The sequence below is a fragment of the Fukomys damarensis genome, unplaced genomic scaffold (genome assembly GCF_012274545.1).
Source record: "Fukomys damarensis isolate Sample0158 unplaced genomic scaffold, DMR_v1.0_HiC HiC_scaffold_33, whole genome shotgun sequence".
Classification (NCBI taxonomy): Eukaryota; Metazoa; Chordata; class Mammalia; order Rodentia; family Bathyergidae; genus Fukomys; species Fukomys damarensis.
The window spans coordinates 6421681-6445403 of record NW_022900945.1 but is presented as its reverse complement, the minus strand read 5'-3'; the positions used below and the strand labels follow the sequence as shown (position 1 = coordinate 6445403).

Below are 23723 nucleotides of genomic sequence, written 5' to 3'. Positions count from 1 at the left end.
TTATTATGCATCTAGGGATATAGCTCAGAATCTGGGGATAACATCTCAGAGGTAGGGAGGGTGCTTGCCTGACCTTCACATGTAGATACAGGTAGATGTACATTACAATGTAAGTACAGCTACCTACCTGTCATCTGTCTATTTATACATGCACAGTTATTGGCCGGCTTTTCATTCTGGGACAAAAATCTGACCCCCACAACTTTAAAGGAGTAGAGGTTTACTTGGCTCGTGGTTTCAGTCTGTGGCTGGCTTGCTCCAAAGCAGAAATATCCCTGTGGAAGTGGATAGCTGCTCCAAACATGGCATCAAGGAAGTTGAGAGCAGAGAGCCACCTGCCCTGCATGACCCATTCTATCCCAACGGGCCCCACCTGCTCAAGGTGCGTTCACCACGGCCTCACAGTCTGGTCACTTGGCCAGGAGTCACTTCAGTAAGTCACACTGCCAAGATTAATCAGCACAACACACACACACACACACGCATGCGTACATGCACGTGCACACGTACGCTTAATGTTAAAAATTTGAACCATATGAATGCACAACATTCAAAGTCCTCCATTCTACCCCTCCCTGTGATTCTACTCTCTACGCATGTTGTTGACTACCATAACGATGCTGCCTCTAATAAGCCATGCCCGTGACTGTACCTTCACTTGGAAATTAGGGTTAGCGATACCATTGGAAGCTTCTGAGATAAGAAGTATTATGGGTATGAGTAGAGGGCCTAGCACAGAGGCACTCAACAAATGTCACATACTGTAACAGGAACTCTATGTTTTCTCTTTACTTTTGGTACCTGGGATCAAACTCAGGACCTTGCGCTTGTGAGGCAGGCGCAGTACCACTGAGGTAAATCCCTGGTTCAGGAACTCTATTTTTTTTCAATTGATGAAAACAACTGTAATGCTTATCATTCTATAGTAATACTTATTAAGCCGCCTATCAAAATTAAATTGACAGGAAATATTTTGTGAACTGTTGCGTGACAGTAAAGATGTAAATCATACTATTATCAGATGCTGCCTTCCTTAAAAGGCTGCTGCAATGTACACAACACCAGTGTAAATAGATTTCAAAATTTCAGCATCATTTTGACCTCAAAGCAACACATTAGTAACTGTTCACATAGGTAGATTGTGGCTAAAGAAAACATCCCTTTTCTAGATAAACTGCAAATGTTTCAATGGAAAACTCTTTTCATGAAGGCTTCCATTTTTCAAAAGCAAAAGTATTATTCTTCCTCGCAAAAGACAAACATAGCCTTGGTTAATATTAAAAGTACCATGATGTGGGTCACAATAGATTCTCAGATGACCAAAGAACACATTTTTAAAAAATTTCCTAAGTACACGAAACAACTCAAACTCCTGACAAATGATAAGTAGGTTTTAAAGGAATGTCTTTTTTTTTTTTTTTTTTTTTTTAATCTAGCTCCTACCACACTAAAGTCCAGTTAGTTTCAAGCCATAATAGCTTAGGCTAAAGTCTAAAGAACTAGGACACATTCATCAAGTAATTAATTTTGATGTTTTGTTTTTGTTTTTTTTCTGATGGGGGGTACCAGGGATAGAACTCTGGCCTTTGTGCTTGTGAGGCAGGCAGTGGAACCACTGAGCTACATAGCTGGCCATCAAGTAATTATTTTGAGGAACAGAAGAGATGGTGGAAAGAGAACATGTCAAGGGAATAAGGAGTCAAAAAAGGCCAACATTTCTAAGAAAATAAATCTGTAAACATGGTGCACAGTGGGGACTCAGTGCTCTTACGATGATGCTAAGCAAGGGTGGTGTCACATATTTCAATACCAAGTATTTTAAGACACCAGTGATAAACAACTTTCCTTTATCTAAGGATATATAACTGTGGTATTTCAGAAGACAGGAAAAAAAGCAAGTTGAGAAAAAATGTGGGCAGTCCTTGAGGTATCCTGAAAGCATTTATCAAACTATAATTTGTAATAAATATGCTGAGAAACCTGAATATCAAATTTTAAAACCTATTGATTGTCGGGTCAGGGATTTAGCTCAGTGGTTCTACCGCCTGCCTTGCAAGCGCAAGGACCTGAGTACAATCCTTGGTACCAAAAAGACCCAAAAAACCCACAAAAAACAAAAAACTATTGATTGTCAATTCTGAAGAATCTATTATTTGTATTTATCCTTTATCAACTTACATTGGCATTAAGGATAAAGTCTCAGGACCATCTTATAGGGAACCCTTGCTCTCACAGAACAGTATGTGTGCCATGTACATTAACATTACATATGATATTAATATTTAATATAAATATTGGTGGAATTTACTATTTCTTTGAAAAGTATACGAAGCTGAATTCGACCAAATAAACTTGTTTGCAGGCAGTAACATAGCCAAATTTTAAAACAGTCAATGTGGGGGCTGGGGACATGGCTCAATGGTGGAACGCCTGCCTACAATGCGAGACCCTGGGCTCAATCACTAGTACCACAGAAACAAAATAAAACCTCATAAAAACACAGCAGCACATATTTATTAAAACCAGTTTTTAAGCTGACTTATCTTGTAGAGACTTTTCATGTGCTGACACAAAGAAAGAACGATATGGAGAGGTTGTTCTATAAGGTTGTGATGCCCAAATTTTACCTCTCTGTCACTTTATTAATTCAAAGTCCCTCCCATACAATTAATATCAAAATTGATGCTTAAATTACAGAACATATCAAACTCAGAAAAAAAAAAAAAGAATGCTACTCTATTAACAATCAGGAACAATAAGCACTGGGAATAACAGGAAACATTTTCAGGTGACTTTTCTAAATCACCAGTAAACAAATCTCAATACCATAGTGCTTTATACTTAAGATTACATAACAAGACTGGCTCATCAACATCTTCCTTCAAGTTTCTTTTCAGTAGAAAGAAAATAAACAACAATGAAAGAAAACTAAAGCATTTGGAACACACTTTTCCCCTTCTAGTTTCTCCAAGAGAAAAACACTGACATCTCTTCCCACAGATGGAGATGAAAATTCTTTTATATTAAAAGTAGTAAGGAATATAAGACTGAACACTAAAATTAGATATTAAACCTGCTAAAGCCAGTTAACTGCTTCATGCTGAAAAGTATGGGGAAGCAAATATACAAATGCATAATAAAAAAATGTACTTCCTCCATCAAAAGAAATTACCACATACAACTACTCTAACAACAAAATATAATTCAAAGCCATATTGGGAACTATACATAAAAATGCACAAAGGAAAAGTAATAATATATCAACATGTTACATGTATACGTACCAATTCCCCAAGATGAATGTAATTATTACATATTGCAAATGGATAACAATAAAAAATGCAGTTTGTACCGCCTTCAAAGAAACAGTGAATATTTTCCACTGACTATTTTTTTTTAAATCAGCAGTTATAAGCCTAAAGGGAAAACAAACACAAGATTGCAAGTTGAAATTTTTAAAGAGAATTAATATGTTCTCTCAATAAATGACTTTTATCATAAGATAGCAGCTCTCAGATAAGGCAATGTTCTGAAAGATAAACATAATACTGATTAAATTCAGGCTAAATCTATTATTGTACCCAAAAAGAAACTTCACAGAATTGCGGCCAAAGCAAATTCAACCATATTTTAACTAAATATGCCTGGAAAATCTGTACAAAGTTCATTTTTCCCTTAGTACAATTTCAGTCTTGCCTTAATAAATCTATACATCAATATACCTTTTACCTTTGGAAAAAATATCTAATGTATTGCAATGTTCATAAGTGACTTCTTAAATTTTAATGGTAGACAAATTGGTCTGTTTTAATCAGATAATCTCACTTTCTATTTATGAAAGAGAATAGCATTCTTTCAATGATATGGTCTTTAGGCTTAACATTTTTGGCTTCTTCATTTTCTTTTTTATTGAGCAAAGAAGCTAAGAGTGAAATCTTACATTACTTAAATACAATGAATATAATTAACAGGAGGTAGACAATTCTGTTAGAAAAGGTAGGGGCACAGCAGTCTCCAGTCTGGATAGATTATGTATTTTTTTAATGGACATATTATTTTAATAGTGCATATAAATTCCATTTTTAAAGTAAGGCCATACTCTTGAAAAGAATTATGTTTGTTTTTAAGGCATTTTCTTAACTCTATAAGAGCTAATTCCAACTACTATAAATATATAAAATTACAACTACTCTTTCACAAAGAAACTCAAGTTGATTGTTTCAAGTCAAGTTGATTAGTTTGTTGAGTTATTTTTCCCCCACTGTATGAGGTAACAATTTTCACCTCCATTTGCTCAATCTGTGCTAACTACTTAAAACAACTTACATGCCTCTTAAGGTGACTCTAGAATAAAAGCAACTTGGAAATTATGAAAAGCCACCAGGCAAGGGATGGTAGTTAGAAAGGTTTTGCACAGATCTATTTTCAAATTTCTGGCCATGCCACTTACAGAAACTTGTGGCCTTGGGCAAGTTTTGTACTCCTGATGGCTTCAATTTCTTTTTCTGCAAAACTGGTCATTGTGTTCAATAAAAAATAGCAAACAGAGGCTGCCAGTTAGCAAGACTCTATAAGGTGGCTATTATCATTCCTGTCAAGAAAGCGGATCAGGAGGCTTATAATCACATTGCAAAACTGCGAAGGTCCTTTGATTTTAAAATCCACCCTTTCTTTGCTTAGTAGGCCAACTACTGGTACTTTGCTGTACGCTTTTATAAAAGACTTCGCTTTTACAGATGACTCTATAGAACTCAGAACGTGTAAAGTGTGAAAAAGTGAATTTTACTTGCAGCAAGAACTCCAAGCGATGCAGAATTTATCAAAGGATCATCATCCTACCTCTCAACTAACAGTACTGATCCTCAGCAGACGGGACGGTCTTTGGAAGCTATGCCGGAAACGATCACTTCAGGCTGCAAAAAAGCCTAGCACAGAGGATAGTTCTACGCAGGATGAGTTCTTAATAGTTACTCGTTGAGTTAATCAATAAGTGTTATGTTTCAGATGGAAACTGGAACGTCTCAGGAGACAACGATTTACTGAACAAAATCATTTCCTATTCTGAACTGGGGCCTCTTCTTTCACCAAGAACTCAAGATTTAAACTTTAATTTTCACTTATTTCAAAAACGTTACAGGATGAGATTACCCTAAATGAGAAAGACGCTTCAAAAGCGATCGGGGGAACTGCCTGAGATTACATCGTTTGTAATCAAGTGGGATTCGGACTCGCCTTCCGGGACTGACAAGTCCAAGGTGAGTACAATACAGCGAAGTCCGTACCTCACTTCGCTCCCTGACGCAGTCCCCTTATCAGCCGTCCCTCAACTTTAACGTAGCCTGAACCATTTTAGATCGGAAGCTTCCTCGCCCCTCTCTAGCTGCCCCCAACAGCAGGAAGGATGCTGCTCTAAGCCAAAGGACAGGCCGCGGGTGCAGGATACCGGCCGGGCTCCGATCGCCCGCGCTCTGGCCTCCCGCAGTCGCGACCCAGGCTGGGGTCCAGAGAGGCCGCAGACGCGCCCAGCTCTCAAGTTTTCGCTGAGGCCCACGTTCAGGCTAGGGAAGGGGAAAGGAGAAGACTACGTTTTCCCGACACCCTCGTCCGGGCGGAAGCACGCTGGAAAAGGTTGGAGTCGCAGTAACAAAGCCCACAACCAAACGCCAAGCTCCTCTCAAACCCGTTAAACGCACTTACTTCAGCGAAGTCTATCCAGGACAGTAGGCCGACACTGGCAACAGAAAGGGCTTCCTTGTTAGTACTCCACAGAGAAAGGTGCTGCAACTCTGTGAGTTTACCAGTGAAGTCCACCTCTTATGTGGAGCACTACTGTATTCCGTTTGGTTTGTAGGTCTCTGCCTGGCATAGATTGAAACAATGTTGTGAGGCACTTTTACCAGAGAAACCTCTCAGGCCTAAGAGAGTGCCAGCAGCTCTGAATGCACACAAGCCTCCAGAACTTTGTATACTTGGGGATAGGTTCAGTTTGACGTTAGAACATAAACTCAATCTGCAGAGGGCTTCTGAGGTTTGAGGCGGCGGCGCTTATTTTGCGCGTCACGGGCGGAGTTGCCTGTGGGAGGCTGGTGGTTTGAACATGTCGCGCCAGCCTGGAGTTCCCGGGCGGCATGCGCGAGCTGGTTTCAGGGCTGCGAGGGCAGACGATAGTACTGCTGTACCCCAGGGGCTGTTAAAGGCGGCGAGGAAGAGCGGCCAGTTAAACTTGTCTGGTAGGAACCTCAGTGAAGGTAAGAATCAGAGGGATCTGAGGTGGCCTCCGCAGTCTCCTCCCCCGTCCAGTCGCCTCGTCTGAGCCTCCCCGTCCCGGGCTCCCGTTCGGCGTCCCGGTGCTGTAGTGGAGGCCCTGGCTGCCACGTTTCCACTGGATGCCGTTCGCTTGGGTCCCTCCGCCTCCTCCCGCAATTTCTGTTGAAGGACCGGGTTCTGGGATTCCCGCAGAGTGAGATAAGCAGCAACCTGTGAGACGAAATCACCTATCCGTTCATGGGCAAATATTTTGTTTCTTTGACCCTCATTTTCCTCTCCCACCTTTTTTGTTGATAAGTTTTATTAAGAGGAAGGAGGATCCCTAAAGTGGCTTGCAGCTGAGGTTGTTTGTCCAGGGAGTTTTTATAAAGTAAAATCGCATCACAGGTTACTTGGGTCAAACAATAATTACCTATAGGATTATGAGTAGAGTCACTTAGGTAATATTGATACAGGAAAAACAAGGTTCATAGCAAAGATGCAAAGCATAGAGAAGCACAAAGGCATTCTGATGGGGTAGAGTATTTTTGGACACCTATCTGTGTGTTACGTTGTTTCTCATATTGTTTAGGTTTATTGGATCAGGTGGTGCTAATTACTGTAGGGCTTTTAATTGTTTATCTCTGGGGAGGCTCTCAGTCCTATCCATAGAGCCTCATCTTGCAGCTTAGTTTCTACCATTCAGCCCTCTACCACAAGCTTGGTTTGCCTCATCCCTGTTCTGACTATCTTGGGCCTAGGTCTCTTTCTGCCTATCAGTTTCCACCTAATTTAGTTATCTGCAATACTATGGCATTAAATGTTTCAGGAGACATGAGTTATCTCCAACATCAAAAATTAGATTTGCTATTAAAATTCACATAATATTGACGATTGGAATAAATGCCGCTCAATGTGTATATATTTGTGATCACTCTGAGAGTCTTTTTTTTTTTTTTTTTGGTACTGGGGATCAAACTCAGGTCCTTGTGCTTTCGAGGCAGGTGGCAGAACCACTGAGCTAAATCCCCAGCCCTCTGACAAACTTAATGTAGGCCAGAAAGCACAGATGTGGATATTGCAAATGAATGGTCAGATGCAGTTCACATGTGGGCAGGGGGTTGGGGATTGGTGTTGAGGGGTGGGGGTGTGATGGAGAAATAAAGCTTTTTTTCCTGTAATGCTTTATATTCAGGTCTTCATACTTCATGTAATTATAGCCCTCCATTTTCCTTCTAACAATTGCTGACAAGCAGCATGTTCCCCACACACGTATTGTTTACACTGACAGCATGTGTGTTTTACTTTCCTGGCCTTTTTGTAGGCCATATTTGACACCTTGCTAGTCTTGCTGTTTTCTGAGGAGGTTCCTATTACATTATGCAATGTGTAGTTAACAGAAAATAAAATATCAATAAAGTGTAAAATTCTTAATATGTACTTAATATGCATTTCAAGTAAATATCTACATTTTCACATCATCTGTGTAGTTGCTTACAAAACCTAAAAGATAACACCAGAAATAAAAACTTATGTGAATTACAATGTAAACACAGAAGTCTACCACAGAAACAATCTTTGCATCAACTGTCACAGCCAAGGTAGTCTTCACACATGACAACTGCATGTTCGACTCACACACCTTGCTGACATATTCATAACTTTCCTTTCCTATGTGGCATTCTTGTCGCCTCTGTTCCTGTTTTGTTGGGAGCTTCCTACTATATTGTACATGTGCATTTAGGAGAATAAGATATCAGTACTCACTGTGTAGTCCATGTAGTCCTCCAACTTGCTTCCATCCCCCTGCCTCAGCCTCCTGAGTGCTGGTATTACAGGCATGTGCCACCATACCTAGAATGTTGGTGTAAAATATTGTAAACACTTCTTTTTTAGTAAAATCCAAAGAAATTTGGGTTGTAAAACAGTTAATTGAGAATTCCATTCCTGTTTCTTGATTCTGTTACATGGTTGTTCTAAATTTGAATGTCTTAACCTCTTAAGATGTATAATTCAAGTTATTACTAATGCCAACATTTGTTTAATATATGTGTACATTCAGTTATGTTTTACTGCCTTAACGAAACACTTATCATCATACATTATGGACAATCATCTTTAGGTTGTTGAAAACATGGAAAAAGATTAACTTATGGTTTGTTGCTCCTATAGTTTATTGGCTCCACTTTTTTTTAACCTTTCATTGTGAACACTTTAAACTTAGAAAATTTTTCCCTCTCTTCACTCAGCAACTTCTAAATGTCTTCCACAATGTATACAGTCCTCTGCCACCAACCCACTTATTAGTCCTCATTTCCATAAGATTTGCTGTTGTCAGCAGCAAGGAATAGTACAACCCAAAATGCAAAGAAATCTTTTTTTCTAGTGTTTGTTAAGGGCTATGCTCTCCATTGTGGAAGGAAATGTGGGAAATTTAAATTTTTAATTAATCAATTAAAATTAAAAATAGAATCCTTCAGTTACTTTAGCTACATTTTATATGCTGACTAGCCACCTGTGACTAATGGCTTGCCTATTGATTAGTGCTAAAATAGGCACTATCGTTGCAGAATCTTTTGCAGAAAATGTTTTATCTATTGAGCCCTGTTATGCAGTTTCAAAGAGTTAAAATATTAGCTGGTTGTCTAATATTAGTAAGAATTAACTATTATTGTTACTACCAGCTCTGAGCCTTAGCATATACCTGTGTAACAACCTTACCTATGGAAGTTGTCTAAGTCTTCTCTGTTATTTTGTTTGCATACTGGGGTAGAACCCACTCCTTATCTATTGAATGTATCCACCAAAAGGTGTTATGTAACGTGTCTAGTATGTAGTTGAATGAAGTTCCAAGTGAGAACTAATCAATAAAATATGTATTAGTCTGTTTTTGAATAAAATCAACCGTCACTCTAGAGGCAGTGTATTGCTGTTTGACTTCCTGGAGTTTTTATTGTTTGTTTCAGAAATTGCTTTTCAGAAGGTGAACTGGGTAGCTATTATAAAAAGCAGGTCACTTATGATCTACTTCTTGTTTTCATCTCTTTCTCTGTGTGTGTGTGTGTGTGTGTGTGTGTGTGTGTGTGTGTGTATGTATGTATGGCGGTGGGTGTGGAAATAGTGCCTCATTGTGTGTGGAGAATCAACGTGGATGTCCCCCAGGAGGCAAATCAGAATCTGTCGTTCAGCGCTGCCGATCGGTGGTGGGAGCAGACGGATCTGACCAAACTCATCCTCTCCAACAATAAACTCCAGACACTCTCGGAGGACCTGCGCTTCCTGCCTGCGCTGACTGTCCTGGATGTGAGTTGGCTCTAATTACGGGACGGAAGTGGAAGAAACCCCAGAGCTGAACTTTGTCATTGATAGCGGGAAACCTTTCACGTTGAATTGGGAGAGTGCACGGGTGATAAATTATTGTGTCAGGCACAGCAGGTTCTGATGCTGACTCCCACCTGGGAGCTGGGTCACTGGAGAAAGCTGTCGCTCCATACCTCTCCGTGAGGAGTGATAATACTACCGATTTTGTGAAGTTATTCTTAGGATTGAGTTACTATCTACAAACAATCAGTATTTCACAAATCTGTGCTTCTACTGTTTTTTTTTTCTTACTGTTATTTTTAATCATCACTATTCTAGACATTTGCAGCAACTACAACGCTTAAGATGGTTTTTATTTTACTTTTTGTAAGTTGCTAGCAATTACATTGACTTACTAAACCACCAAACTTCAATTTTTGTTTTTATTAAGGAAGTCTGTTCTTAAGCCCTAGTTCCCATGCTGTGGTGAAATGAAGCATTTACTTCAGAATCTTGAGACTTCGGGTGTTTTTACTTAGCAACAAATTCACAAGTATATAAAAGTTGGATATAAGAAGTGTAATTTCTAGAGGAGTTTTTATTGTCTTTATTTATAAGATGAGTCGACTGGCTTGCTCTGTGATTCTTTTCTGTTTTAAAAACTGTTTCAGTGGGCACAGGAGAGAAATTCCATTCTCCTTTCTCATAGAATTTTTGCAATGTCATGCGTTTCTCATAAATAGTACTGTCTGGGGCTGTTAGTTTCTAACCCTCTCCTATTTGAAATGAAGACTCCCCCCTATGAGGTGAAGTGTATGTGAATATTTTCTTTTTGATAATATTTAAAATTGATAACTTATTATTTCATGACTTCTGAGGGTTATTTTGGTCAGTTTTAAAATCCTTTTCTATATGTGGTCAAATTACCAGTAGCCAAATTCACTGCTATTGAATTAGAAGAGCAGGGGATTATTAGTGAATAATTTGAGTAATTATTAGTGAACAATGGCAAAGGTTATATATTGTTAATTATATGACTAACAATATTGACTTTGTCTTTTAATAATTTCAGATACATGATAATCAGCTCACATCCCTTCCTTCTTCTATAGAAGAGCTAGAAAATCTTCAAAAGCTTAACGTCAGGTAAAATTTAAACTTCTAATATTGAATATTGGAATTATAATAGTATAAGTCTAGTAGTTAGATGTTCTGTAGCATTGGGGGATACCAAGCCCAGGTATTGCTCAGTGGTACAGCACAGCTTAACACCTGTGAAATCCTGGATTCACCTCCAGCTCCTGCCCCCTCAGAGATCTTTGTATTATCTCCAAAAGTAGTTCAAAGAGTGAGGACTTTAAGTTTCAGGTGTATTGAAGAGATGTGCTCTTGGCTATGTTGCACTGAATTCCTGACCCTGAATTCCTGGCCAACGCCATCTCCTGCCTCAGCTTCCCAAGTAACTGGAACTACAGACGTGCTCTGTTGCACATGACAGATGGAGGAAATGTGTACCTAGAATTCTATGTCTGCATGAGTAGATTCCTACCTAATGTAACCACACTGCATCTAAGTAACTTAGGATAGTGACCGGCTTTTAACCACTTTGTTCTTTTTTAGTGAACATCTTTTGGCGTTTTTGTTCCAGCTAGTTTTATTGTAATTTAGAGATATTATAAAGCCCTTCGTATTTCTGTTTTTCCTGTTAGGGGGGTAAAAGTAGCTGTTTGTGGATTGAAAATAGAGTGGGATTTATAAGTGATTAAGTTGTAATAAACTTGGAAAGTTGTTCCAAGTTTTTTTAATTATGGAGTGCGTTATCCTCAGGGATTTGGGACCTACCCTAAGTCCGTGAGGTGAGTATTTCTACTCCTACAGATGGGCTCAACTGAAAAGTCAACCACAAATACAGTGTGGAAATGAGTATTACATTCAGCATGACATGCCAGCCCTCAAACAGAAACAGCTATTTTTGTCTTGAATGCTACATTTAAAACCTGACTTCTGTATCATTGTAATGTGTGCGTAAATACAGTTTTGTCAAAATTCTATGAGTCAGATAAAGTGTAAAAAATCAAAGAGTCCAGTAGGTCCTTTCGTGTTACATGGAAAATCAGTTTGTTATAATCAAGCAGTCAAAACTCAGATTGTTTATATTTAGTTAAAACTTTTTGTTGTTGAAACTGTAATTTGATTATTTTAGGTTACTAATTTTGTTATTTTAATGAGCATATATATTAGGGATGTGAATTTTGGTAAGCACTTAAATTAGTAATCACATTTCACTTATGTAATGAATCCATGTAAGTAGGTAGCAAAAACATAAATATTGTATTGTTTACCAAATTAGTCTGCATTTATTTTATTAATAGCCATAATAAACTGAAAACACTTCCTGGAGAAGTTACAAATCTCAGAAACCTGAAGGGCCTGTATCTGCAGCATAATGAACTAACATGCTTGCCAGAGGGATTTGAGAAGCTTTTCAGTTTAGAAGATTTAGTAAGTAGTCATTTTCTCATTTCTATATTACCTGGGGCTGGCGGGTTTTTCATCATGCTGAGAAATTGGATAGATGATTGACATTTTGGGACATGGGCTAAAGTGGATTACCAGAAATTGTTCATTACAATGATACTGCTAAATTAGTAACATTTATCATTTTTGTATGTTACTAAATCAACTTGAAGTCATAATTCAGGAATACAGTTTGGGAGAGACAATGCAGATGACTGTTATCCATAGGCTTTTATTAGCTTAGCAGAAAAGAGTGAAGTCTTTAGCATATACCAGTTCTGTAGTTTTTTAGTCCCATTTCCATTTTCCTTTTTTATATTATCTGCAGCCTTCTGCCCTCTGAGTGTTTGCATGGTCCCTTCAAGACCTCCCTTTGGTTCTGTTTTTCAGAATGGCCACATATACCTATATAAACGTACATAGCCAAAAAGCAATCCAAATATTATTTTAATCTTGTTACCAAGACTAAAACAGTAGGCACTGTGCTTTATGCTTTACATATGGCATGGTGGGTAGTTGTTATTACAATGAGAAACTAAAGCTTAAAAAGAAAGAGGAAATTTGCCAAAAGTCATACAACCAGTAAACAGTGCAGTGAGGATTTTTGTTTTGGTTTGGTTTTTTTTGAGAGAGTCTTTGCTCATTGTGTAGTTCAGGCTGGCCTTGAACTCACTGTAAAGTCCAGGCTGGCCTCCAACTCACAGTGATCCTCTTGCCCCAAAGTGCTGGGATTTCAGGCTTGTGCCACCATGCCCAGCTGCAGTGAGGATTTGAACATAAGCCAGCGTGACTTCAAACTACATCCCTGTTTCTCCACTTTAGGTACTAAAATAGTAAGATTGCACTGCAGTATTCCTTCTTAAAGACTTTAGACATGTTAAGTGAGAGGTTCTAATATGGAATGTGTACTCCATATACTGCCTGTTGTATTCTTGTTTTCCCTTTTACGTGTTTTGGAAAATACATGCCATTTTGGCCTTAAATTTTATTTTTTATTATTTATTTATTTATTTATTTGTCGTGGTACTGGGGATCAAACTTGGGTCTTTGTGCTTGCAAGGAAGGTGGCAGCACCACTAAGTTAAATCCCCGGCCCAAATTTTATTTTTTAATTAAAGGAAAAATTGCTCCTTTTACTTCTTATTCTGTATGTACACCTTCCTTAGCAGTCCCCTCATCTACTATAATGTTTAAAATAAAAATATATACTGTACCATCCCAACTATTCCTTCAGTGTTTATTTTTCAGTCTGGTAAGATTAGAAATAAGGTGTGGAAAGCAAAAAGTAGATAAAACGAATGGCGGGGGGGGAAGTTGTCAGATTTTTCTTAATTTTTTTTAATTTTAGAAAATTAAAAGATAGTTTTTAAAAACACATTTAGAGTCAAAAGCTAAAGCTAAAAAAAAATATTACAATAAATGATGCCTTTACATTTCCAGTCATGGGTATAATGAAAGGATGCTTCATAATTTAAGAAGTGTTAAATAAATATGTTACTTATGATCAATGATATGTTCAGATATGCAGTAATTAAATAATAGTAACTGTTTAGAATTTATCTATTTGTTTTTTGTGGTACCAGGGATTGAACTCAAGACCTTGTGCTTGCAAAGACAGGTGCGGTGCTACTGAGCTAAATCCCCAGCTATCACTATTTAGAATTTAGAAGGGATTATGTCAGAATTATTTGAATTCTTTAAAATGTTTTGAGAGTTTCTGAATTAATTTTGAAATATTTTAAGCTTTTCAGTTTGGAATAATTTTGAGTTTAAAGAACAAGTATAAATATAGTAGAGTTCTCATGTAGTTTTCATCTAGCTGCTTCTCACGTTAGCAGTTATATATTATAGGATGCTGGTAAAAAACTCAAACTCACATTGGTACAATATGAACTATAGGTTTCCTTCGGGTTTCCCGTTTTTCATGCTAGTGTCTCTTTTGTCCCAGGATACTATCCTATTACTGTCCAAAACTTTTTTTTTTTTTTGGAACCGGGGATTGCACTTGGGTCCTTGTGAGGCAGGCGGCAGAACCGCTGAGCTAAATTTCCAGCCCCAAAACTTTTGATATTATAAAATCTTCATAGCAATCTCTTGATTCTTATGTAGTATTGGGGTTGTAGATTATATGTTGTAGATTATGATAATGTTAAGATTGCAATACTGTGATTTTTTTTTTTTTGTTTTTGAGACAGGGTCTCACTATATAGTTAAGACTGACCTGGAACTCACTATGTAGCCCAGGCTGGGCTCACAGCAATCCTCCTGCCTCAGCCTCCCAAGTGCTGGGATTACAGGTGTGCCTCACCATGCCCAGCCTATGATTCTTTTTTAAATGAACTGATCTGGCATTTTTATCTTTTTCGTCTTCTCAGTTTACTGAGAGTAAGAGAGTGCAGTTGTTTGTTAGACTAAGTGAAAATTTTCAGAAAAGAATTGCTCATTGTCATTTTTTCTCACTTATTGTTGCCATTGTTCCTGCCTGACACTTCACTGATAGCTAGCGGAACACTTTAGCTCAGTGTTGCAAGAATTACCTGATTTATAATATTGATTTAAGGAAAAAGAAAAACATGAAGACTTAAGAATCATGGGGTGTAAATATTAATGAAACAAACCCAAACAGAAAGTGGGGAGAAGATTGGGCTCTGGTCAGAGCAGATTTGCTGAGGTCCAAGAACCAAGAGAGGTATTGTTTTCCTCAAAATTTGAATTGACCACCTTTTGAGCTTTATTTTTCTTTCTTTCAACAGTTTTTCTTTGTTGAAAAGGTGTTTTTTATCTCATGCGATGGTTTACTAATAATGTGTCTAATTTATCATTGGTACTCAGCAAGTATTAGACAAATGAGCAGATGTATGCATTGCAAACATGCACAATATAACAGATTTACTGGAAAATTTATGTACTGTTAATTAACATCAAATTAATATTAATTGGATTAGAGTGGATTATTATGGAATCTCATTTTTAGTATTTTTGAGGTAAGAGCTCATTCTATCCTGTCTGCTACATTGATGGACAGACACATAGAAGAATTGCAGATTTTGAAAGAATATCATAATGAATTTTGTGAAATTTTCAGTGATGAAGGTCAGAAAGTCTTATCACCCCAAAGTAGTCTTTTTTTATGTTGCATTCTCTCAAAATTCTGAATTCCCCTTTAAGGATATTTACATCCTTGTTTTCTCATTTATTCATACATTCTCTGTGTCTTTTTCAAAGGACCTTTCGGACAATCGTCTTACAACTGTTCCTGGTAGCTTTTCTTCTCTACCCCGTCTGATGCAACTCAATCTTTCCAGCAACCAACTGAAGAGTTTGCCAGCAGAAATAAGTAGAATGAAAAGTAAATTGTCTGTATTTTTAAAATTACACGCCTTTAAGTTGATTTGCACTGCCTTTATAAAAATAATTTTCATTATAATTACAGACAAAAAATAGATTTTTTATGGAAGAGTAGTCAGATTTTCTCCGACTGAGCAGGATGCAGGAACCTAACTGCACAGACCATTATTATTATTGTCTGGTTGCTTAAGTAGTTACCGCCAACTATTAAAAAGAGTCATATTAAAAAGAAGAAAATCTGACAGGAATTGTAAAAATTCTATATTTGAGAAATTGGTAAGCTTTCGGATATGCTATATCTCATTCTTTGAGAGAGAATGACTGTCTTGTAGGTGGACACACCTGGGATGTATGGTTATAGTAATTACAGCTGTAGACCCTGCACTTCACTTGTAGGAGTGTCAGAGGATCTTTTTTTGCCTGAGGGCCCAGGTTTTTAGTCCTTTTGTTTTAATATGAAAGCTCAAAATTTTGTGTTTCTATTAAAGTTTACCATTGTCCTATCGTATTTATGTATTGGAGAATTAATATTTGGGGGTTTGTTCTTATTTTCTTTTTTTTTCTCGTTCTGAGAACTAATAGTAAGGGATCTAAAAATCAAGGTACCCTTTAAATAAATATCCTTCATCATGTTAAAATTCTTAATTAAGAATCCAAAATACATTTTTGTGTTTTTTTGTTTTGGTACCGGGTGTTGAACTTGGGTCCTTGTGCTTGCAAGGCAGGCACCAGAACTTTCTGAGCTAAATACCTGGCCATGTTTTTGTTTTTTTAAAGCAGAAATGCTGAGTATTTCTTGGTTGATGGCTACCTGTATATCAGCTGTAGACTACTTACCACTCAAGTCTTTTTTTTTTTTTCTTTTGGTACCAGGGATTGAACTCAGGACCTTGCACTTTTGAGGCAGGTGTGCCACTGAGCTACATCCCCTGCCCTCAAGTCTTTTTTTTTTTTTTGGTAATCACACATACATCCTCTTCAGTTTTGTAAACATTGCTTTTGTGAATCAAGTCATAGAAATTTTGTACACTTGATTGCAGATAATTTTGAGATAAGTTGTAAAGATCCACTATTTAAAATCATTGTCATTTACAATAAAGATAAACATAAAATATGCTATCTTGCATAAAGATATATGGAACATGTTTTTATTATTTGTTGAAAATATCATTAGAGATGGGAACATTATTGAAAAAATCAAATGCAGCCAGGTGTGGTGGTGCATGCCTGTAATCCCAGCTGCTTGAGAGACCCATTCAGGAGAATCACAAGCTAGAGATCAGCTGGGGCAAAACAGCAAGATCTTATCTCAAAAAAAAAAAAAAAAAAAAAAAAAAAAAAAAAAAAAAAAAAAAAAATGGCTGGGTTGTAGCTCCGTGGCATAGCACCTGTCTAGCATAAGTAAGGGCCCTGGGTTCAATTCCTAGCCGTGCACACACAAGTGCACACAAATACACAAAACAAAGCAAAAAAGAAAGATCAGTAGGTAAATACTAAGTTTATAGAAACTGTCGTAATGTCCTGTTTAACTGATGATCAAAAGCTTTCTGTTCCTCAGGCATGGCAGTGGTATTTGTAATCTACCATAGGTAAACTTAATTGTTATTTCCCTATTAATGCTCAGATTCTAAGAACAATATCTTATAATTTGTTTGACACTGTAAGCCCAGAATGCTTTTCTGAATATCATTTTATCATTGCAGTCACTACAGTGCTATGTTGTAGGGTAGATGGGATGAGTATTTTTTTTAAACATTTTTATTTATTTTTAAACATTTTACAGATTCCAAATTACAGGCTTCTAAATTATTTTGGACCTGTAGAGCCAGGACTTGCATCTTTCCACTTTGTCGTCGCTGCTCTTCTGCACCACACAGCACTTGTTTCCAGTGCTCCTGGATACAAGTATTTGTGAAAACTAGGGTCTCTAGCATCAAGACAAAGTTTTATCTATAGAATTTCCTTGGTTCAAATAGATCTGATAGTGACTTCTTGTTTGCTTTTCCAGTCAAATAATACAAAAATGACTACTAGTAGTTGAAAATAGTTCTGCATTTGTTTTGCAAAGCAGTTAGCTTCATATACTCAAAAGAAAAGCAATCTGTTAGTGCACTCTTGGATTATGTTAAAATTGACAGGTTCAAAGTACAGGAAAGTAAATTGCAGAACACATACTACATGTGCACCTCAGCGGGAGGATTGAGAGCGAATGTTGGAGAATTTAGAGGCCTTGATAAATGGATCTGCAGTGTGCGTTAGGGAGAAAACTGCTTATTAAAATCCTGGGAAAGAAGACCTTTGCTTCTCTCCAGTTTTGTTTTTCTGTTCTGCCTTCAAGAGAGATACAGGAGACAGAGATCCTGTAATTAAGGACAGTTTCTTGAGCTGTAATATGTACTTTTATTAGGAGTGTTAGCTTAGGAAAAGCATGTAATTAAAACAAGGAAGACAAAAGAATTAAAGGAGGTGGGGGAGTGTGGATGGGTGGAAGGCAAGAAATGAATACAGAAAAATCCATGACTTTTGGCAAGAAGTCACCTTCCAAAAAAATAAAGATATGTCCAACTCACTGACTATGACTGTAGACTCACTGGACATCGTTGAGTGAATATGAGTGCATATTTATAATGTCATTAATAACTGTAAGCTTATTTTTAAAGATAATGATTGAGTGAAATAATAGCATATATTTATATATTTTAGAGAACTTTAACTGAATTCTAAGTAACTTTTTAACTAAAAGATGGCCTGCATAATTATTTTAAAAGGTAGTTTTGATTTTTTTCCCTGAATATATATTACAGAGTTGAAGCATTTGGATTGCAATTCAAATCTCCTGGAAACTGTACCTCCTGAACTGGCTGGCATGGAATCTCTAGAATTGCTTTATTTGCGAAGGAATAAATTACGTTTTCTACCAGAATTTCTTTCTTGTAGACTATTGAAGGTACTATTTAGTTGATAGTTCATTAACTGTGTGTTTTCCAGAAGTTATTTATGAAAATTAATTTATAAAAATATCTTGTTAATCTTGTTTTACATTGGGCTTATGTATTACTTTTAAGTAGTATGTTTTTTCATTATGTCTATGTGCTTACTGACAATGACACTGTTAGTAAACAATTTTAGAGAAGATACTATCTTAAAAAAGTAGAGATTTATCCTTTCATTTGGTAATTTGTATATACCTAATTCTCGTTACCACTTATTTAACTCATCATAATCAGATCTGTTTAAAATTACTTTCTTTTGGTTTTAGCTATATAGCATTAATTTTTTTTTACATGTTGCATGCTTTTGTTTTCTCTGTATATATTTTTATGTATGACTTCATTGTTTTCTAAATAGAATGCCGATAGTGATTTAAAAACTGGAAAAACTTTCATTTAGTATGATTAATTTTTCATCTAACTACAGATTTTGCTAATGAGAAATGAGTATATATAATAACCATTAATGATAATATTAAATAACAAGTTGACTATAATATAACTTCTTTGAACTTATATGATTGTTTTAAGACTAACTTTTCATCAGTAGTTTTTAAAGTGATGGTCTCAATCCTATAAATATAAAGACTAAATTCTTTTCCTGTTTTGGTTTTGTACACTTGATTCTCCTGCCAGACTCAACCTTAGTTATTTTTAAATTGTGAGAAAATTTTTGAAAGTATTCTTTTTCGCCATTTTTCTTTAGCTGTAAGATGGCTTACATGTAATTGAAAATATAAGCATGTTAATAATGAGAAAGTTGCGTTTTTCTCATGTGTGTTTCAATGGTTTAGAATTAGGAATGCCTGCAATTTTATTTTCATTATCTAGTGTAAAATTGAAGGAAATACACATAACTGATCTTTGGTTTTGTAGGAATTGCATGTGGGTGAAAACCAGATTGAAGTGTTAGGGGCAGAACATCTTAAGCATCTGAGTTCTATCCTTGTGCTAGACCTGAGGGGTAACAAGTTAAAATCTGTTCCAGATGAGATTTCACTCCTACAGTCTTTGGAAAGACTTGACCTAAGCAACAATGATATTAGTAGGTAAGTTTAAACATCAAAGGAATGGAAATTATGCTTGTAATTTGGATATAGTTTGTTAAAATATTTACAAAAATCATGAATTCTGTTTTTTACATGGAATTCACTAAATATTTATTAGCCAGGTATTATAGGCAAAGAAATATTCATGGGTTTTTGTGCTTGGTAGTCAGCTTGATGTGCTAATAAAAGTGTATGTATTTACAAGTAACTAACTCACTAGAACTGAACTGTAAGAAGGCAGAATTTTTGTCTTTTTAAAAATTGTTTGTTTGTTTGTTTGTTTTGGTACTGGGGATCAAACTTGGGACCTTGCACTTGCGAGGCAGGTGGCAACACCACTGAACTAAATCCCTGGCCCTTGTCTTTTTTAATTGATTGCTTTATCTTTAACTCCTAGATGGTGCCTTTATTAGGTAGAACGTGCTTGATGAATATTTGCTGAATTTGTTAAATAAATATAAAGCCATAAGAGAAATATAAAATGTTTTGAGGAAAGTAAAGGATTTACAGTTTGCTGAGAGGAACTGGGGCATATTCATGGAAGTAGTGTCACAGGACGATCTTAAGGACTGGCATTGTTAGGGTGAAGCAGTTCATTACCTAGAGCATTCCCTGTCAGGGCCGGGCATCCCCGCAGCCCACCATGTGATCTTTAAAGAATGGCTGGGATCCTCCTCCAGTAGGAGCCACTGTACAGGAGGAAACAGTCCAGAGAAAGCTTTTGGGTAAGGAGGGAGGATGTGGGTATTTAGGGCTTGAAAACTAAATTGAGCCCGTAGAGAAGAGGCCCTAAAACAATCATTTGCATTACTTACAAGAGACTGAAACCAATTTGATTATAATACTCAGAACAATAAATTGATGGTGGTTGGTTGGATACATTGACTAGGTGTAGTTTTGTGGGTAGGAAATCTAAATCAGGTTCAATGAGTTCAATCTCCTACACTTGTCACCAAGGAGCACACGCCGTGTGCAGTTCACCGTGCTGACTGTTGCACAGATTTCTCTCTGCTGCACTGAGGACCTGAACTGTGATACCAATGGCAAGGGAACGAAAGAGGAGGGCAGATGTGAGGAGCTGACGAATTAGCCAAGCTGTATTTATGAGCTGACTGGAGTTGGAGAGGGACAGAGTGGTAAGCAAAGATCCATGGGAAGTTACAGAACTGTCCTACTTAAAGAGAGGAAATTATTTTTTACAAACAAAAAATGAGACTCAGTTTTACCTAGAATCATGCACCAATATTAGATGTCTAAGGTTTTGCACTTAGATGCTAGAAAGATAGAGTGCTGTTTACAGAAGAAAAATTAGGCAAGTTAAATTTTCTTTTATGTGTATATTTTATTTTTATTTATTTTTTGTACTACTGGGGATTGAACTTGGGACCTTGCACTTGCGAAGCAGGTGGCAGAACCACTGAGCTAAATCCCTGGCCCATTTGTGTATATTTTAATAAATATTTTTTAAAGTAAGATTTTTTTTTCTTCCTCTGTGCATATATGGCATGCTACAGTTTGACAGTGTTTATGTTATTTTTGTTTTGGGATGAGGTCTTGCTGTGTAGCTCAAGCTGGCCTTGAACTCTTGGAGATCCTCCTGACTCAGCCCTCCCAAGTGCTGGGGTTAATACAGGTGTGCACCACCACTCCTGTTGGACCACAGAAGAGCAGATTTCTGTGGATAGTGATTAGCTTTTCATTCATATAGGACAGAATCAGCATGTGTCCCTGTAAGGACTGACATAAATTTCTCTTCATAGCTGTTTCATCAAATCTGCTGCATGAAACAATATAAAGCAGGTATTGAAGAAAAAAAATATAATTGTTGCAGGTACCAAAGACACACTTTTCTCCAGAGCTTTGGAGAGAAAGGGACTAGGATATAATGGTATTTAGTAAATATTACAGTTGTTTTTCCCTTTCTGCAAATAATTCTGAGATATTAATGATAATTCATTTTGTATCTCCAGATTTTCTTCTGAGGAAAGTACTGGTTCCTTCACACTGCTAATAGAATAGTTTCTATTAAAAAAATAGATCATTCTGCTTAGAAGGTTTGATGGTTTTCCATAGCTGTAGCAATGTTTCTCAAATATGGCTATGTACTGTAATCATTTAAGAAGTTGTAAGGGGGAAAATACAGGTTATGAGGCACTGACACATTAGAATCTTTTACAGTCAGATCGTAGAACTTTTTCTTTTTTGAAATCATCCCTGGGAGGTTTTTGTGCATCTAGTCTTCCCCAGTTGAGAACTACCATTTATAAAGTCCAGATGTTTCAGGTGTTCCATGCTGAGACTTCATCCAGTCTCTTCTGTCACTGTTTCAGGTTTCCTGTTCCCTTACTGCACTGGACTGTACACCAACTCTTCATTTTTTCTCTTTGTCCTAGGAAGCCCCTAACCTGCCTTACCCAAGAGCAGTCCATTCTTTTTAAGTGCAAGCCCAGGTTTTGCTTTTCCTTTCTTAGCTTTTCCACCTCCTAGTTTCTAGCTCTCCTTTCACAGCATCATAACTTGTTTATCATTTGCCTTACCATATATGTTTTTGTACGATACTCATTTTTTACTTATACCAAAATTCAGTTCAGGCATACAATCTGGTGACTTGACAAATCTGAGTTGTGATCGAAATACATAGCAAATGTGTAAGTTAAGAAATTGTATTACCAAAACAAAACAAAGGAAGAAATTGTATTACATTAAAAGACATTGCAATTGCTCTAATTCCCCTCAGAATACTCCCTGATTCTATTATGAGATACGCAACAATTTATTCATCTCTTTGCTACTTAGCTGATGGACATTTGAGTTGTCTTCAGTTTTTTGAACATTTCTGTGCAAGTCTCAGTGTGGACCTCATCTTGTATTTCTTTTGGTTAAATATGTAGTTGTGGGATTGCTTGGTTGAAGGGTAGGTGCGTTTTAATATAAGATTACACTATCCAAAGTGGCTATACTGTATTGTATTATCATCAGCAATGTAAGGTATTTATTATCACTTAATACATTTTGGTTAATTGTAGAGATGTCATTTTCATTTGTTCAGTTAAAAAGCTTAAACAGTCTGCTATCTGTACACCATCACCTACTATTTGTTATAGAAGCTTAGTAAACTTAACATTTTATCTCCTCATTGAATCAAAACGTTGGGATGATGGAAAATTATTTTTTCTTTTTGTCATTTTTTCATACAAAGAATTATATTTGCTTGCTTGAAGTGCAAAATCAAAATTATCAACAAGAATGATTGAGTTACTGATTTATTAATATTTACATTTTTAATATTTAATTTTTAGCACTGGATAGAATTTAGCAAATGTTTTTTTGTTTGTTTTTTTAGCAAATGTATTTTTGATCACTTTCTGTTTTTTCAATTTCCGTATGACAACTTCAGAAATACTGTGGCTTTTATGTGTTTAGCATTTCAGGGAAAATAGTGTTAGGCCTATTACTTGGGGCTTCTTTGAGACTATTATGTGATATATTGTTTGTCATATGTTGTTATTTTTAGTCAACTATGTGATTAGGTTATTCTTATATTTAATGTTTTCATTGAAATCAATTTAATCTTTTACAGTCTGCCCTGTTCATTGGGAAACCTTCATTTGAAATTTCTGGCACTGGAAGGAAATCCTTTGAGAACTATTCGAAGAGAAATTATAAATGTAAGGATGTTGAGATTTCTGCTGTTTCTTTTAAAATTGAAATTCAAATGTGGATGCTGATCTGTGAAACTGTGATGTGCGTCCTGGTGACCGTGTGTCTTTGTCTCCATCCGCACTTTCAGAAAGGAACTCAAGAAGTCCTAAAATACCTACGAAGCAAAATCCAAGGTACTTTTTCTATTTTCTGCTGTATTTTGAAGAACATGTAAAAGATGATAAAGTGTTGGTTGCCTAAATTTCAAATGTAGTGTGGATAAGAATATTTAGAAGAAATAACCCCTGGCAGTTGTGACTCTGAATCTGTATCTAGACAAACCATATGAATCCTGGTTATTTAAAAAGATCCTTAAATTCATAATGATAATCTGTCTTCAATTTCTTAGATTTGTGTTAAAATCTACCAGTTATAAAATAGCATAACAGAGCTTCAATAAGTACCTAGTTCTTCAACTTTGAAAAAGGAGCACAACTTTACTTTCAGGATATACTACATGGGTTCAGTGGCCTGTAAGTATGTCAATATTAAGTATCTATTGTCCATGCATAGTTTTGCTAAGTTCTGACAAAAATTAAGAAAAGAAACATTTTCTTTTTTTTTTTTTTTT

General features: G+C 36.5%; 2 protein-coding genes across 3 annotated transcripts in view; one reads left to right on the top strand and one right to left on the bottom strand.

Moving 5' to 3' along the window:
• Nucleotides 1-6099, bottom strand: part of Srsf11 (serine and arginine rich splicing factor 11) — a 37526-nt gene extending 31427 nt beyond the window's left edge. Inside the window, exons 1-2 of the mRNA XM_010605242.1 lie at nt 6074-6099; nt 5444-5558 (exon numbers count right to left, since the gene is read on the bottom strand). Coding sequence (XP_010603544.1) covers nt 5444-5558; nt 6074-6099 — 141 coding nt within the window. The remainder of the gene's footprint in view (nt 1-5443; nt 5559-6073) is intronic.
• The window catches only part of Lrrc40 (leucine rich repeat containing 40), a 40119-nt gene continuing 22452 nt past the window's right edge, over nt 6057-23723 (top strand). For both annotated transcript variants that reach the window (XM_010605117.3, XM_010605116.3), the window contains exons 1-9: nt 6057-6248; nt 9368-9549; nt 10619-10692; nt 11919-12048; nt 15289-15412; nt 18216-18358; nt 19278-19450; nt 23031-23118; nt 23241-23286. In XM_010605117.3, the coding sequence (XP_010603419.1) occupies nt 6098-6248; nt 9368-9549; nt 10619-10692; nt 11919-12048; nt 15289-15412; nt 18216-18358; nt 19278-19450; nt 23031-23118; nt 23241-23286 (1111 nt within the window). In that variant the 5' untranslated portion in view covers nt 6057-6097. The remainder of the gene's footprint in view (nt 6249-9367; nt 9550-10618; nt 10693-11918; nt 12049-15288; nt 15413-18215; nt 18359-19277; nt 19451-23030; nt 23119-23240; nt 23287-23723) is intronic.